Source organism: Columba livia, chromosome 3, assembly GCF_036013475.1.
Source record: "Columba livia isolate bColLiv1 breed racing homer chromosome 3, bColLiv1.pat.W.v2, whole genome shotgun sequence".
Classification (NCBI taxonomy): Eukaryota; Metazoa; Chordata; class Aves; order Columbiformes; family Columbidae; genus Columba; species Columba livia.
Window position 1 is genome coordinate 34,327,064 of NC_088604.1, and position 17,703 is coordinate 34,344,766.

The window sequence follows — 17,703 nt, forward strand, 5'->3', positions numbered from 1 at the left end:
AGATGCTTATACTCGGTCTGGCATCACTATCATTTTTGGTATTCAAAGATCATAGTTTATCAGGAGAATTACCCTTGGAATTGCTTCAATTCTTTTATCCCATCTCAGTTTAGATCAGGTGGCTTGGGAATTTGGCAGTATATAGAAGCTGCTTTGTCTTCAGACTTGTGATGCTCCTCATGATGCCACAACTGACTTGCTTTTGTGAATTCTGCCCTCTCACAAGTGTGTGGATTCTGCCTCTTACTCTCTCAAACATCCTTCCTCTTTTCGGTTGTTTGCTAGGTGTGTGAATGGGAGAAGCAACACACTTCAAATACTCCTTAGAGACTCGGCTAAAACTGCGACTCGACCTTCCAAAAAGTTAGTTGTCATATTCATGAAAGTCATAAGAGGGATTATTTCACAGTTGAGCATGTGTATACTCTGTTTGCTTCTGGGAGGAGTCTACATTTTTTTCCCAGGTTGATCCTTGAGGTCATTGAGCCAGTCATTCAGTTTGGGTGATTTGCTCATAAGATCCCTGTACATCCTTTTGGAGAATACAGCCATTGTCATCAGATGTTGGCCAGAATATTTCTCTGTTAATAAGGCCATTTTAGGTCTGGCAAAGTCATTATAAAATTCTCGAGTTTCAGCCTATCTAATGAATAGATAAATTAAAAACAAACAAACAAAGCCCCAAACAAACAAAAAACAAAACCAAACCACCAACAACAGAAACCAAACACAAATTGGTTGACTTTTCATGTGGTTTGGATTGGGGGGTGGGGGGAGGTACTTCTGTTACTGAATGTGAACTAGGTGATGGATGAAAATATAAAACAGTAAAGTTCTGATAGCACCTGGAAGCATGACAGTGGAATTACAAAGAAGTCACACTTATTTGCATCATTAGTTTCTCCAGCTAGTTATCAAGCTGCCTATAAAAATTCTAAGTTCTGCATAAAATACACAGTATTAAGGAAGAGAGATCATCCTGTAACAAAACCAAACGGGAAATTAAGTGTTTGCAGACTGCAAACCTTAAAAACTTTTTCTAAAACAATGGCTCTGTGCTGATATAGTATAGGAGAACCCGAATTTGATTTAAATGAGTTAAATTCGATAGCAGAAACAGTCACAGCATGAGTTCCTTTTTGGCTAATTTGCTGTCATCAGGGAAACTTGAAGGAATGTATTGCATGGCTGCCTTAAAGCCATTAAACTGTAGCAGTGCTCTTGTTCTTATTTGTTCATAGTCTGCGAATTGCTGTATTATCCTAGAAGTTTTCCCTCTAGTGTAGTGTACATGTTCTCTACAGTAGCACTGATAGCAATGGAACGTACAAAAGCTCCGATTCAGGATAGTGACATTATTCTAATAAGGTAAGTTTGAGCATTAAAATGAATCTTCTTTTCTTTTGTAGCTGATATCTTTCACTGGTTAGTAATGTTATGATTACTATGCCAGATAGGTTAGACCTTCTAATAACTAGAAACTGGCTGGGAGTCAGTTACAGCATAACAAAGAGGATCTCTGCACCTTAATTTTGATAGGATTTGATTTTGTTACTTCCCTTTTCTTTTAATGAGTCAATCCATAATGATTTCCTGTCATTTTTTTGTTAGTTATTTCCTGCACTCATCTGAAATTATTTTGAAGATCTGAGTGGCCTGTGTATTCAGTATGATTTGTTAATAAGATATTTTAATCTCTTTCACAGTGGTTTTAATCCTGCCTAGCAAATTAGGCAATTATGTTAAATTGCATTAGATATACAGCATTATATCTGTTTAAAGTAGCAAAGAGAAAAGAGGAATACTATTGTGCTTACTAACGGCACCTAAAGAAAGGTTGCTATGTTCTTGCATGTATTGCCTACTGATAATTATTACATAGAATTAGCTGATTGTAAATAGCCTTGTGCTTATTATGGAGTAGCAGATATTTTGAATTATTACCTCTGGTCCACAATTAGGAAGATGCTTTATTTCTTGTTCCAGACTATTTAATTAAAACAAACAAACAAACAAAAAACCTGTCTCAAACCGAAACTTAGCTATCCGTCTGAAAGTCTAGCCGTCCTCTGAAATGCTGCAATTTTTCTAGTCTTTGTAGGACAAATTTTTAATAAATACCATACTATATCTAACACCGCATACTGATTGCACAGGAAATCTGACATTAGCATTGCATTTTGCATAGTGTGTGCTCATTTAGTAATCAGCAAGTACTGTGATGCCTGCAGAAAAACAGAATAATCGCTGAGAATCTGTTCTGAATGTCGTTTTCCTTAATCCTTTTAGTACAGTGCTACTTGTTTTACACAAAAGGTCATGTGCTGTCTTAATGGTGGTGTGGATTAGGGACTGTTTTCTGTAACCTTAAAACTGTATTAAGCTCTGAAATTGTTTAGGTAAGTATAATATTCTAATTGCATCCTTCTATAGAAGCAGCCTGTGGTGTTTTAAATTCTGCTGTTCCAGTCCCCTTCAAAACATCCATAGTTTTGTAAAGAATGTAAAGAGATTTGTATCTTTTCCTTTGGTTTACAGATTTTATTATTTTCTACTCTTTGATTTTTCTTATTATTTATCTATTTTTTTCCCAAGACCATGTTCTTGTGGGAAGCCCAAATCAAATTTTAAAAGTTGTATTTTGTTCAGATTCAGATTTCAGAGACATTAAGAGCAAAATAATTTGTGGTGATTGATGAAATCAACCTCCTGTGTATTTAAGATTCTTGTGGTTTCACTCATGACCCAGAACGTGATCATGCCACTGGGAAACTTCATCTTACTTTCTGTTTTCCTGCGATGAGTGAGGGGAAAAAAGGAAGAGACAGAAGGATGGAGAAGAGGGGACAGCAGGGAAAGTGGATGGGAGAGCAGGTTGTAACTGCTAAGGAAGACTAAGGAGAGGTTTTCACATGTAATTCACCTAATATTATGGCTGGTTCAGGCCATTAGGGGATGTAACGACCTTAGTTGAAAAGTGGATTTCAATTCTTTTTCTACAAAATCCAGTTCCATCAAGTGCAAGTATGTTCTTGACTTCCAGTGATATCGCAGACCAACACACTGTTTTGTTGCTCCAGTTGTCTGCTATTCACTGTCTGGTTTGTGTTTTCTGATACCATGACGTTATTTTTATGCAGCTATCATACTATGTTCCTGTGAATTACAATCTGTTTCTGGAAACTTCAGCTTACTGTCATCAGGGTCCCATATGGGTCCCTGCAGGTATATTAATGTCAGCATAGTGTAAGAGGTCTACAAGACACCTCAGTCATTTGCCTAAAACACTGTATTTTAGGTTTCTTGATGCAAATGCTGTTTCACTGGGCTTTTTTCATATCTTTTTGACTTTGAATGTACTTTGAACTCCAATCGGTCTGTTGTTTCTAATTGTTTCTTGAATTGATGCTTCTGCTTCAAACTTAGTTGCTTTAAACTTCTTTGAGATCTCTGTAGTTTGGGTGCAATAGTCTCCTTTTGGGAGAACTCAGTGCAATAGAGTGCACTTCTGGTCATTTTTAGCTTTGTTGTTCTTAGGTCTTTGGCTTAGCACAACCATTTGATAAAATGATCTGTACTTTTGCTAGGGTACCCAGCTCTTACATATCCAACTCAGCTGCAGAACATTATCTTTCAAACAGATTCTATGAGGGTTAAATGAGTCTGTACTTCTCCACTACTTGTCAATTCTAGGTAGTCTTACTGAGCTGTGTTGAAGGTTTGGCATAAGAAATGGTACCAAAGAGTGAAAAATCATGTGCTTCTCTTCCTAAATTTTCTTCAGCTTTCTTCCAGGTCATTTCAAACCCTGACGTTTCCAGATTCATCGTTGCTCTATGTCATCCTGGTAGCACAAGGAGTGACACCTGTTGTAAATGACTGCGTGCTTGCTGAAAATTGTGGTGCTATACATCCAAAGTCTAGCTTACTTATGCACTCTCAAAAATCTATTCCTATAGTTAAGAACGGTTGTGCCATTGCCAGCTGATGCACTTGAGATTTTCAGAACAATCCAGATGCCAAGTCTGGCCATGCACGGACTATGACTTGCATAGCAGAGGACTTTGCCCAAACTACTTGAGTGAGAGTCAAGCTATCCCAGATTTCAGTATAGGAAGCCCTTGGACTTGCGTTTGCTTGGTATGACCTGGTATGTTTCACTAAATAATAAAAATGCTCAGATCACAGATCTTTCTTCAGTGATTCTTCCATGATCAGATGATCATAGCTTTTAGAACTATAAGCATTTTCCTGTACATAATCCTTCCTGTATATTTCTACCTTTTCTGCTTCAAAATTGAAAGAAAATCTAGTTGGCTTCTGATGGCAAGTTTATAGTTTAATCCCTTTCAAGTTTACTTTGCTTTTTTGTGATTTTCACACAAGCTGCAGATTATTTTTGGTTTCAAAAGGATCTTTCTAAATGTACCTGTCCTTAGAGTATCTCCTGGTATGATGGATTTTAGAGAGCTAATCTTGATCTGTATCACTGCTTTCCAGCACTGGTTTCATTGTGACACTCACAAGCTCTAAACTGCTGCTCTGATGCTCTTAAAAACCTGTCTTTACACTACTGTGCTGCTGTAGCATTTGAAGGAAAGAAAAAAGAAAAAAAAAAGTGAAAATGTCTGGAAAACAACTGGTTTGGGGTTTTCCAGAAGAGTATAGTGGAAAATAAATGGAGGAGTAAAATTTGAAAGAGAAACCATATTTTCTCACAGACATACTCATTTAGTTTCTGTAAAGCCTAAAAAGATTGTAGGAAGCAATCTGTTCAATTTTCTGTTTTGTCATGTTTTAGTCAAAGGACTAATTGCTTCTAAAATCAAGCTTTACAGCACGTATATAAACTTTTAGATACACTGTGGTGTACTTACAACTTCAGTGTGTTCTGATTTTGTCTGGGACAGAGTTAATTCTCTTCATAGTAGCTAGTATGGGGCTATGTTTTGGATTTGTGCTGGAAACAGTATTGGTAACACAGGGATGTTTTAGTTATTGCTGAGCAGTGCTTACACTGAGTCAAGGCCTTTTCTGCACCTCACAACACCCCACCAGTGAGTAGGCTGGGGGTGCACAAGAAGCTGGAAGGAGACACAGGTGAGACAGCTGACCCCAACTGACCCCAGGGGTATACCATACCATATATGCTGTCACACTCAGCATATAAAACTGGGTGAAGGAGGAAAGGGAAGACATTCAGAGTGATGGAGTTTGTATTCCCAAGTAACTATTATGTGTGATGGAGCCCGGCTTTCCTGGAGATGGCTGCATGGGAAGCAGTGAATAAATTCTTTGGTTTGCTTTGCTTGTATGTGTGACTTTTGCTTTACTTTTTAAACTGTTTTTATCTCAACCCATCTGTTTTCTCACTTTGACTCTCCTGATTCTTGCCCCTATCCCATTCTAGGGGGAGTGCGTGAGCAGCTGTGTGATGTTTAGTTGCTCGCTGGGGTTAAACCATGACACGTAATTTATATTTTTTGTGATTTTCAATTAAGTATTTTGCTTCTGTAATTTCTCACATATTTAAGCTGAATAAACAACATTATCATGTTCTTAAATTCTGTTAATCCACTCAAGATTTCTTCTACATACATAGTCCACATAGTTTTAAATTAATTAAATAAGAAATTAGCACTACTTTTCTATCCTGTCTAATTTTTATGAAATTATGATATGTTTTAGGCAGATGTTAAAATAATAGAAACACCATATTTTGCTGTCTTGTTTTGTAGTAATATCTAAGGGAAATATCCATTTTAGGCAAATGGCTTGTGGCAACGTTATGTTAATATGCACTATAAATGTTTTCCTAAAGATTTTTTCTGTACAATAAAATGTAGGTTTTTTTCCAAAGCAAGAGGAAGGATAAGTAGATAAAAACAACACAACTTCCTAAACCAAAGGCAATGGTTGGTTTGGTTGAACACTGCCTTGAACAGTTACATAATATTCAGCCTCTATGGAAGAGGAAAAAGAAGGAAACCTGTCTTCTTTAGCATTATCCTTTCTTTTTGATGAAAAGTATACAAGGAGTTTGATTTATTGGATGAAAGTGATTCAGGAAGCAGATGTTACTTTTTTTCTTACAAATCTTAGGCTTGTGTTCCAACAAGCTTTGTCCTTTTCCTCACATAGGACAGTGCCTGGGATCACTCCTTTTGCTCTTTTTTAGATATTTGTATTTTGTCTTATTTTTCATGGATTTTCTCTTTTTTTTCGCAGCAGATAAACACAAGCTTTGAGTACATAATGCGTTTTCAGTTTGTCCAAAAATCCGTAGATTTCTCTGTGATTCTGAACCTGGAGTGGTGGATTCTCTGTCTTTGTGGGAAGGACTGAAGTCTCTGAAACTGAAGTAGTTTGTGGTGTGTATAGAGCCATTGGTTGCTGGCTTCCAGATCTAAAAACAAGCTTTTCTTTGCCTGGGAAAGAGATGGGCATTTTCTTCTCTGAAGGAATGTAATGGTTGTAGTGGGCAGGGCAGCAAAGTAGACTTGGAGATAGAAGACAAGAATGGCCATGCTTTTGGACCAGAGGTCAAATATTCTGCTTCTGACAGAGGTTCAGGGAAGAGTTTGGAGAAGTTTCCAGGAACATTCCCCCAGTCTCCGGCAATTTGCTGTAAGATGGAAGGTGATGTTTTACATGTGTGTCAGTGGATTTCACTATCATATGGCTGTTTCCTTTCACCCCATGCATGCGTTCAGCTTTCACAGTATCCTGTGGCAAGCAGTTTAAGTCCATGTTGTGTGATAACCTACTACTTTGATTTGATTTCAGACCAGGCATCTGCCACCTGCTAGTTTTGTTTGATGCTTTCAATCCCTAGTGTTGGAAGAGATGATTTTAGGAAGTCAAGCTGAATGTGAGGCAAGGTTATCATACTTCCAGGGAAAAAAAAAATGCCTTATGAGTTGAAAAGCATATTCAAAAGCTTCTTTTAAAAAATAAATTAATCATGATTAAGTACTAATAAAGATGTATCTTGCATTACTGTCAGGATTGTGTTTTTTACAGCCATTTAAGTAAACTGATTGCTGTTTATTTTCAGTACTTCGTGTGTTTTCTGAAGATATGGAAACATCTGTCAATAAATCATTTGAAACTAATATAGCTGTATTTTTCAGCAATCCATTGCTTTCTGATGTGATTTTAATTAATAGAGGACTTTTTATTGTTGTTGTTACTCACAACTTAATTTTAATAACTTAGTGTCATTCTTTAGCTATAAAAATGTTATATGTGTGATGTTTACTTTCAAGGCTCGCTTAGATTACTGGAATTGCTGTATACTTTATGACATTTCTTATGTCAACAAACGTCTATTATTGTAATGATACAGTTATTGCATATGGTACTCCTACACTTGCTTGTGGTAAACGAAAGAAACACACATCAGACAATGAAGTGATGTTGTGAATGTGTTACCTGTCGCCTTTTTGCCAAAACAGAAGGTTGATGTGTGTAAGGCTGACCCAGGGAACTGAGTGGAAACCCTGAAGGACAGACAAGTCTGCCTGTGAACAGAACCAAGTTCTGTCTAGGAAGGCCCATTCAAACATCAGCTACAATCAAAGCACCGTAGGGTTTTTGGTCAGGAGGACCTTCCTTACCACTTTTAAGAGCACTTCAAAAAAGAGTATGAGAGCTCCTTTCTGTCCTACTCCTTGCTTTTCTTACGGGCAGCAGCTACTAAATGGGGAAAATGATGGGTTGACAGGTTTATATTCTTCCTCCTTTTTTGACTTTTTCTGATGTGTTAGAATAACTTTGATGTGATACTTGACCTTCTAGTTATAAAATCTGGATGTTTATGTGCTGGGGCCTTAGTCATTGTCATTGTCTCAGTTTCCACTAGTAATTAGCAGCTTATTCATAACCACTTCTATATTATCATCCATCTCCCGTCCTTTGACTCCCTGAAAACTAAACAGAACATGGATAGAGAAATTCGAGTCCCAAAAGGACTCTGAAGATGGAGTGGAAAGTGAGGCAGAACAATGCAGTACAGTCTGTTGTCAGGTTTTAATGGCTGATTGGAGTCAGAAGTCATTGTGAATTGTATGTAAGACACCATTTTGGAGGGAAGCACGCATCTGAGGGAGCTGAAACCAGGGGAATTTGCTTCAGAGTTGAATTGGCAAGCCTGTTTCCTCTCCTACAGTTCTGTTTTCCTGTGAGTTTACAGGAATGGAGGCAACAAAAAAAAAAAAACCAACAAGCACACACTTTCTCTAATACTGAAGTGTTCAAAACTGAAAAAGGTTTGTTAAATTGTTAATTATTTTTGTTTGTTTCTTTCCCTGTTTTCCCTGTTGGTGAATTTGCATGCCACTGTTTGGTCTAGAACTTTACTCTTTTTTTAATTAGAAATATGCTTAAGTAGCCCATTTGATTTGAAAGGACCGTAGTACAATACTTTCATAATCTTTATTTCAGATTTTTTTCGGAGGGCGGGAGAGGGGAAGAATCCTTCAGCTTGTAAAGACTTGATTTTTAATTTTTTGTTTTTAATTGTAGAATAGATTTCAAAAATAACATATATGACAGTAGTGATAGTTGAAAATGATGCCTCATAGATTGGAGTAAAATATGCTTATAAATTCCCATTATTCCAAGAAGGTTCATACATTCATTTTTCAGTTGTTCTCTCCAAATGAGATTTCTTAGTGGCTCATATTTTCTCTCTCTTTAACAGGATAACAGGGAGTAGAATTTACTTTTTAAAGCTTTCTGTGTCTTTGTTATGTTGTTTTCAAGGCAGTTGTTATGATTCTTACTCCAAAATGGAAGCTTGAATGCTCTACTGCCAGTATATTTAATTTCTTACAATATACTGTGGGAATCATATTGCTAGATAAGAGTAATATTGCTTAAAATGACTTGGGAATTTCTTGTAATTCCGCGTGTCATATTAAAATCTCGTAACAGATGACCCTGCTAAATAATATGTGGAAGAGGCACGATGCACAGGTGTCTCAGGGATAAGCATCTTCCCCTTGGGTGACAGAATTTAAAGTGCTCATTCTCTTTGCTATCAAAAGTATTTTCCAGGGTATGCCGAATTATCACGTCTTGGCAGACATCATTTTCACAAGATTCCTGCTGTTGCTTCTGGAACCTCCCTGGCGTGAGGCTGCCCAGGACATCCAAAGTGCTGTTGGCCAAATGTTGCTGGGAACTGTGGTCACTGCACATGCTGGAGCTGCAGATTTGTTTGTTCCGAGAGTTTAACTGATGGTCCCTCCTCTGGAACTTAACTTTTCTGAAATGTTAGTAATTCCTTGCCCCTTTCTGCAGGCATGCTTGGTCTTGATCTGTTTGCAGAATCATTGAATTTTAGGGAGCTGCTTGAGAAGAAAGTGATACCATGAATAAAGATGACACAACTAGATTTTTCTGATCCCATTGAATAAAAGATCAAAATACCTTGAAAGTTTTTTTTGGGGGGTGGTATAAATTTAAATAAGGAATTGTAAGTGGTGTGAATTTTGCTTTAGATACTGAAAGGGGGTGTAAATCAGTCTGAACTTTCTTGGCAGGTGAATATTGATGTGGTTAATGAGGATTATGATAATTGGGAGGAATGTTAGGGGAATATGCATTTCAAAATCACAAAACAAAAAGCAATTAAAGAGAAATGCTAATCACCTAAAAGCTGAATCCTGAGTCATGGCAATTTGTAAGCTAATTACCTTTTAACTTAATAGTATTAAAATCAGAACAAAACGATTTCCGCTAAAGTATTTCATGCATGCCTGCCTTAAATATTTTAGAGATGCTTATCCGCATGTTATTTAAACACTAAACAGCAATTAGAGATAACATCTTTTATCCTACTGTGTGGTTTCTTAAGCAATGGGTATTGTTGGGTTTGTAAATTTTAATGATCCACAGAGAGGTTATTTCCACACTTAGGAAACATCCAGTTAAAAGACTTTCCTTGTTGCTTTGAAGTAAAATGCCTGTTATCCAACTCTACAAGACTCTAAAAAGCTATTTGTATTGTATTTAGGACATGAACAGCAACGAGTAGACTGGATAGGGATTTCTCAAAGGAAAAATGAAGGGGCAAAAACAAGAGTGCCTGTGAGAATTAATCTTCTTTGTTCCTAGAAAGAGAGGATGTATTACCACCTGAGGAAACAATTCAGTCATCTTGAAATATACTTCCTTTAACCTCTGACTCAGATTGGACATGCAGAGTACAACAGAGTTGATTTTACTGAAAACATAGGGGGTTTTTTAGCTTTACTTTAGCAAACATACAGAATTTACTAAATGCTGATCCCTTGTTGGTGGAGTTTCCAGCCAATCACTTCTTAGTTTTCATTATGATGAATTAGAAACTTTTTTCTAAAAAGTGATGCTATCAAATGTCTTTCCATTTATAGACTTGATATATCTTCTAGAGATGTCAAATTTATCCCTTTCTAAAAAGCATGGGTGTATAAACACTCATCTTTCTAGTTTGTTTGATTCAAATAATATAAATATGTCAGTATTTTATATCGCATATATGTGTTATGTATAATTATTTGTCGCAATATACATTTAAACATTTTATCTTCATAGGATTAAAAAGCCTAAACAGTTGTTAACTGAATTGTAGGGAGGAAAGCTATTTGTCATTAATCAAATATAATGGTGCTTCTAGATTAATTTTAATTATTTTTGTCAGAAATTTCAGCATTTCGACATTCCATTCTAAACCAAAAAGCAGATTTCCCCAGTTAGAGCTGTTTCTGGCTTATTCCAGAAAGCATACAGGTGTTGCTGATGCTTCGGCTATAGCCGGCAGAAACATCTGTATTGCATGGGAACAAATACTAGTTGCCATGAACATACTCTCTTTCATTTCATCTTAATGTGTATTTGCACTAGTAAAGGATTGTCTCTATTCTGTAGGTTCTTTGAGACATAAAAGAAATAAAGGTTTTTTCCCTCTACTTAGAAGCAAGCATCTGTCTTTTGCATGTGGAATTTCCAGCCTAAACAAAATACACCACTAGAAATACACATTGCAGCTAGTAAAAGGCTTAAGAATTGTAGAGAATTTATTCTAAGCTAATATTTGTTCTCCTGTTCTTGCTTTATATTGCTCTTGTTGAGAGCATTTGAATAAATTGTATAAATGTGCACACACCACTAAGATATGAAAACAAAAATACTCTTAAGTGCAAAATTGCACTAAGTGCAAAAAGTTGCACTTAGAATATCACTTGAGTTTTTTCTCAATCTGGTTGAATAACCTTCAGAAGTGACATCCACCATTCTGTGAAGGTTACTTCAGTTCTGTGTTTTCAGATCCCTAATTTTTGTCCATAATTGCTGAAGACTCCAACTCTAAATCTGTCTGCTAAGACAGCAGTGGCTTGGGAATTTGTCCAGGGCTGTCTGATCTGTTGCTTTGCAAAGAGTCGGTATAATGAAGTCCCAGGGACCTGGCACACAGGTGGCTTTTTAGCACTCTGTCATTGCTGCCTACATTTCTGAGCAGTTTCCTCTAACATATTAGTACTGATTTTTAGGACAGTATTGTAAAGAAGACAGAGAACTTCTTCCCTTCTTTCAGATTAAGTAGTAAATATGTGAGCTATTCCAGGTGGTCATCCTGTAATGCAGGAGAAGCTTGGAAAATTCATTTCAGTGAAAAGCTTTGCCACTTCCTGCATTCTGGAGATGTACATATGTAACTTCTGATTAGCAGATCATCAAATCCAGCCAGGAGATCCTTGTCCCCTTGTTTTTCCATCTTGTGTAAACCTCAATCTTGTATCACTAACCATTCTTTTAAAAGCATTTAACTTTAAAAAGTTTGTTTAGATTGAGAAATCATAATAGGAAAATAATCTCAAAAGATAAATTTGAAACTGAGGTGTCTGCAAAATGCATCTTACTGCTCAGAAGCATATTTCCAAATACTTGGTGAGGAAGAATCGTCAAGAATCATAGAACCACAGAATAGTTTGGGTTGCAAGGGACCTTCAGAGGTCATCTAGTCCAACCCCCTGCAATGAGCAGGGACATCTTCAACTAGATCAGGTTGCTCAGAGCCCCATCCAGCCTGGCCTTGAATGTCTCCAGGGATGGGAATCTACCACCTCTCGGTAACCTGTGCCAGTGTTTCAACATCCTTGTTGTAAAAAATTTCTTCCTCACGTAGCCTGAATCTCTCCTCCTTTAGTTTAAAACCATTACACCTTATCTTGTCGTAATATGTACTGCTAAAAAGTCTGTCCCCATCTTTCTTACAGGCTCCTTTAAGTACTGAAAGGCCGTCATAAGGTCTCCCTACAGCCTTCTCTTCTCCAGGCTGAACAACCCCAACTCTGTCCTCATAGGAGAGCTGTTCCAGCCCTATGATCTTCTCCAGACCCTCTCCAACAGGCAAGGACAAAAAAATAATGTCCAAAACATGTATTGCACACCCATCTGATCTGTAAAAAGAGTAATTATCTTAGAATTATTTCTGAAAAACAGAGTTAATGTTGAAGTTATTTAAAGCTGGTACTAATCTATTCTGGAATTATAGTCTACACACCGGTGAGCAAGATGAATAGGTCTGTTATCTGACTGCACTATTAGGTAACACTAAAGGTATCTCTCCAGAAATTTTGTGTCATAAATTTGCATTGCTAGTAATTGCATCAATTAGTCTACAAAAGGCATCTAACAAAAGAAATGGAGACAGGTTTTGTTCAGATTATTAAATGGGTTGGAAAGGTTAACAAGCCTTAAGTTACAAAATGTTCTAGACTGATTTTTGTTTTCCTGGTTTTATAAAACAATATTTCAGAGTGCATTTGTCTCCTGAAAAGCGATTACCTCAAAAAAAATACTTCCTCCTTTCCATCAGACTTACCCTTTCTGTTCAAAGTCGGTTCTGTGTGGCTAAAATAATTTTCCTTTAGTGCAGTAGTATTTGCAGAGGAAAGAGAATTAGTTAGCTTGTGGTTTCTATTATCCATAATCAATTTGATAGTTTACTAAATTGCAATTAGTGGCACTTTTCAAGACCTACTGAAAGTAACACAGTTGCTTAACTGCTTGGAAGAGCCTGAGGTTAGGGGGATTAGTGAATGGCATAATTTGCCTTTCTAAAACATTTTCTATTGATTCCTCATGCAAAACGAAGATCTGAGTGAATTTACAAGGTCGACACTTAGGAATCAAACAAAGGTTTTTGCTTGTAGCATTGTACTTCTAATATCCAAATTACAGGAACTAAAAGCATAAAACTTCAATTTATGCTTCTTCATAGTCATTTTTCTGGGCACAATCATGCTTAATCACGGTGAAGAGTTTCAGAACGTTACTTCTGAGGGTCTAGTTTAGAATGGGATGAATTACATCCTGAAAGACCCTGGGACCTACTCAGTCACCAAAACTCAGATATCTAATACCACACTGGATTACAGATGCTGACTCTTGTGTAAAGCTCTGCTAATGCATGTGCCTTGGGTAACCTTGGACATACAAAATATATATACATAGCTACATTCAAGCAATTGAGTCCCACCCCCTGCTTCCCTCTGTTGACTAAAACAGAAACCAAGGATAACAATTTAAGCTTGTTGATGCCTGTGTTTGGTCATATGACTCCTTCACTGAAAGATTATTAAGGGAGTGGAGCATCTCCCTTATGAGGAAAGGCTGAGGGACCTGGGTCTCTTTAGCGTGGAGAAGAGGAGACTGATATATAAAGGGTGAGTGTCACGAGGATGGAGCCAGGCTTTTCTCGGTGACAACCAACGGAAGGACAAGGGGTAATGGGTTCAAATTGGAACACAAGAGATTCCACTTAAATTTGAGAAGAAACTTCTTCTCAGTGAGGGTAACAGAGCACTGGAACAGGCTGCCCAGGGAGCTTGTGGAGTCTCCTTCACTGGAGACATTCAAAACCCGCCTGGACACATTCCTGTGTAGCCTCATCTAGGTGTTCCTGCTCCAGCAGGGGGATTGGACTGGATGATCTTTCGAGGTCCCTTCCAGTCCCAAACATTCTGTGATACTGTGAAAAGAGCAGACTTTGTTGGCCTTTGAAATCATCTATTCCCTAGAAATTCAGGTAATCATTAATACTAGGTTTTTTCTCAACCTAGAAAGCTGTAGTTTAGTCAGATAAGCCAAATAAATACATTTATCTCACCAGCATTCACTAATAGTCAAAATAATCAGTGTATAGGCATGGTTGTCCTAGAGTCAGATGCTTGGTATTTGAAGAACCAGACTGTCTTGCTAACCTCAGCTTTAGAATAAGGTTTTCCCTAATTATACAATATGGTATAATTTGACTTATTAAGTATTTGTATACTTTTAATTGTCTTTTCATATTTTTTGCTGTCTGTTGTGATATGAATGTCTATCAAATTTTTGGCAGCAGCTTTTGAACTTAAAGTTTTTCTTACCAGACTTCAGAGAGATGGAACTGGATCATGCAAGACTAGTGACCATATTTGTCAGCAATCAACCTAATTTTCAAGATGTCTAGAAAACTCAGCAAAATGAGTTTGCTACATTGAGGCTTTGTAATAGGATGGCTATAGTGTCCCTGAGATGGGAGGTTACCTGAAAGGCATTGCCCTGGGGAGCCTCAACACAGATTTTAGGTTTAAGATCTCCTGGCTCACTCAGGCAAAGTGAGCAGTCCCTGAGCAGCTGATAGTAGCAGCCTTACCTGAGGAAGGTAAAGTGCTGTCTTTTTGTTAGGTTCTAGTGGAATCAAAAATTACTTACAATGTAAAAACAACTATGATGTAATAAATATCACTCTTTGGAAGTCTAGCAGTATAAGGGTATAAGGTATAAGGGTAAAGTGATTTGATACTGATTCATAGACCCATGTCAAAGCCAAGACCCATCTGCCTTTGTACCACAGGCATAAACACTAGTTCAGGCTCACTAGAGGTATTAGTCCATTTCCTAAAAGATATAATTAATTTTCTAGCAGCTATGATTTTACCTTTCAGTTGTGATCATCTGTCTACTGTAATTGCAGCCTTTTTCAGAACAAGGTAATCTCATGTTATTGGTAGATTTTGCTGTTAAGGAAGACACAGAATTTTGTATCTTATCAGTTATTCCCTACGTATGGCAGAGGTTCTGAAAGCTTTGGTTTGAAATTGCAGTTTCCAAACACAGGACATGTAAATTTATATTAGATAAAGCGGTAAGGCTTTTAATGCATTTCTAATTTGGTCACTGATCTTATTTCACAAAACGACTCTTCCACTTTTAACTGACTCAGATATGTGGTACTGGCTCGTGTATTTTCTATGGAGATTGATAACTTGGACTTTTTATTTGCTTTCTAGAGATGTCACTTAAATAGTTTACTGTCTGAGAGTAAAAAAAAATATTCTTTTACGTGTTTTATTTTATTTCTCAGAAAACAGAAACCCACTGATTTAAATTATATGCCTAAAACAAACAAAGCTGTTGTTGTTATTTATCTGTAGATCATTGTTGTATGTCACAGCCTATGGATAATTAGGTAGAAAAAACCCTCTGACTCATGAACAGGAGGTTATGTTGACTTTTCATTTGGTAGTATGATGGAGAGTTAGTTATTTGGCTGTTATCACAAAAAGGAAAACGTTTCTTAGAAGTAATCACGGTGAGCATATAGCCATTCTGATTTTATAACCACTACTGCACAGTTTATTGTTATTTTGTAACATGTCATCTGGGATGGTGGGCTGTAGAAACAGTTTCACACTGTGCTTACCTGTCAATTTTTCTTTATTCCCAGATCCAGGCCATGTACGACATTACCCAGTATGAGAACATTTTTCCTTTGTGTATGATGCTGGAACAACTTCTTCAAAATGAGACAGAAGAAAGTAACATTTCAAGCTCAGACTATGATGGAGAAGAAAAAGTCAAATTTCTGAGGAACCTTGATCAAATTATTCTTCACCTCTCAGATGAATTCCCTTTGTTTTCTTTATATTTATGGAGAGTGAGTGTTCTTTTGAACTCAGCTCAAATACAAATTGATTAAAACAAGCAGCCTACTTTTTAGCAGTGTATTTGTTGTGAGATTGCATTGGAAAAAATTTGAGCCAGGCAGGAAGATTGTTATTATTGGAAAACTTTTACTTTAAACTACTATGCTATACAGCAGTTTCAGTGATAATGCAATTTATATAGGAAAAAATGTAATAATCCAGGTGCCATTTTGAATAAATCCCATTTCTCATAATGTAAACCAGTGTGTTGGTGCTTGCATACACAGTGAAAATGGCAACAAAGAAAGTTGTTTCAGGTACTATTTAAAATTAATGCTATGAATTTTGAAGTCAAGATGTGTGTAGAGCTTCCAAGTTAGGAAACTAATGTCTGTCTTTTTAGAGCTGTATAGCTTCTGTGTGCTTTAGAGACAATAGCTGGTGGGCAGAAATAAAATGTTTACTTTTAAACTCGGTAACTTATCACTACAAATTCTTATAGGACAGACTTAACTCTTTATTAAACCAGAAACTATTGTTACCTGAGCAAAATAAAGTCTGTTGCTCAGTTTTACAATGAATGCAAGAAAGTTGTATACTGCTTGGCTTTACTTGTGTATGCATAAGGGTAGGCAGAGTAGGCCGAGTAGGCCTAATTTAGTCTGAGCTGACTAATGGTTTTGAAGATCTAATCTGAATAAATTTAACTCCTTTAATGAGTACTTTAAACTCTGTTCAAAATTAATGAATATTGATAAAATCCCCTTTGTATATTTATGTATGATTTGATTTTTAAATTTTTATTTCTATGCGATGGAATTATATTTGTATAATAATTAATGTAACATATTTTAACAGAAATATTAAACGTAAAAGGCCTTTAAAATGTGAGTCCAATAATACCTTAACTAATCCAGAGTCTTTGATAGATTTAGAGGGTAACTATTATGATGAATGGCATTTTTCCTAATAGATAAACATAATTTGAGTTTCATTGTGTCTCCTAGCAGTGCATATCCACCATAAGTATTAAATATTTTTGGCATTAGTGCTTTTCCTTCCTCTTGCATTTGTTTCATCAGATCAATTTTTGTCAGAAAAATTCTCTGAAACACAACTTTTTTAATACTGTAAATAATTTGTCTTGTTCATTTGAATGCATTTATTTCAGATAAACCTTTGTTTTTCTATATATGTAAAATATATTAATATTTACAAAACAAGTTACTTTGGCTTCCCAAAAAGTGGTCATTGTACTTATTTACACACTGGCCACTGTTCTGTTTCTTAAACTTTGTATTTGATATGTCATATGGTAACATTTGTTTAGTGCCTTCTTGTAGCAAACTTTCTTTCAACAGGAATTTCTGATTTGCAAAACAAGTGTTCCTGAGTATTCACATTAGAAAATCAGATAAGTTTAGCCAAATCAAAGAAAATAAAGTTAAGTATGTAATTTTGGTAGCCACTGAGGAACTACTGTGCCCTTTTTGTTACTGCTTTCCTTATGTGTTTGTTTCTTTAAGGTAGGGTATCAGTTCTTCCACCTCCCTCTGCAGCACTGAAAGCATGATTACAAAAAAAAAGCAAGGAAAGGAATAAACAAAACTGATTGGTATCTAAATGATAATTTTAATTTTCAAAAACAAGAATTATTTCAGAAGCGTTTTTTAAAGAAAAGACACAAAACACAGGAGGATACTGAATTCTGCATAATGGCAAAATTGTGTATTGTTTCACGACT

General features: G+C 36.4%; 1 protein-coding gene across 8 annotated transcripts in view; it reads left to right on the forward strand.

Annotated features, from left to right (window-relative positions):
- The window catches only part of MEI4 (meiotic double-stranded break formation protein 4), a 149,957-nt gene extending 132,530 nt beyond the window's left edge, over window positions 1–17,427 (forward strand). For 5 of the 8 annotated variants that reach the window (XM_065056356.1, XM_065056357.1, XM_065056358.1 and 2 more), the window contains one exon: window positions 15,761–17,427. In XM_065056356.1, the coding sequence (XP_064912428.1) occupies window positions 15,761–16,012 (252 nt within the window). In that variant the 3' untranslated portion in view covers window positions 16,013–17,427. Of the gene's footprint in view, window positions 1–9,050; window positions 9,279–12,263; window positions 12,961–15,760 lie in introns of those variants that run through there. The other 3 variants (XR_010471207.1, XR_010471208.1, XM_065056360.1) reach the window with 3 other exon arrangements.
- The last annotated feature ends 276 nt before the right edge of the window (window positions 17,428–17,703 follow it).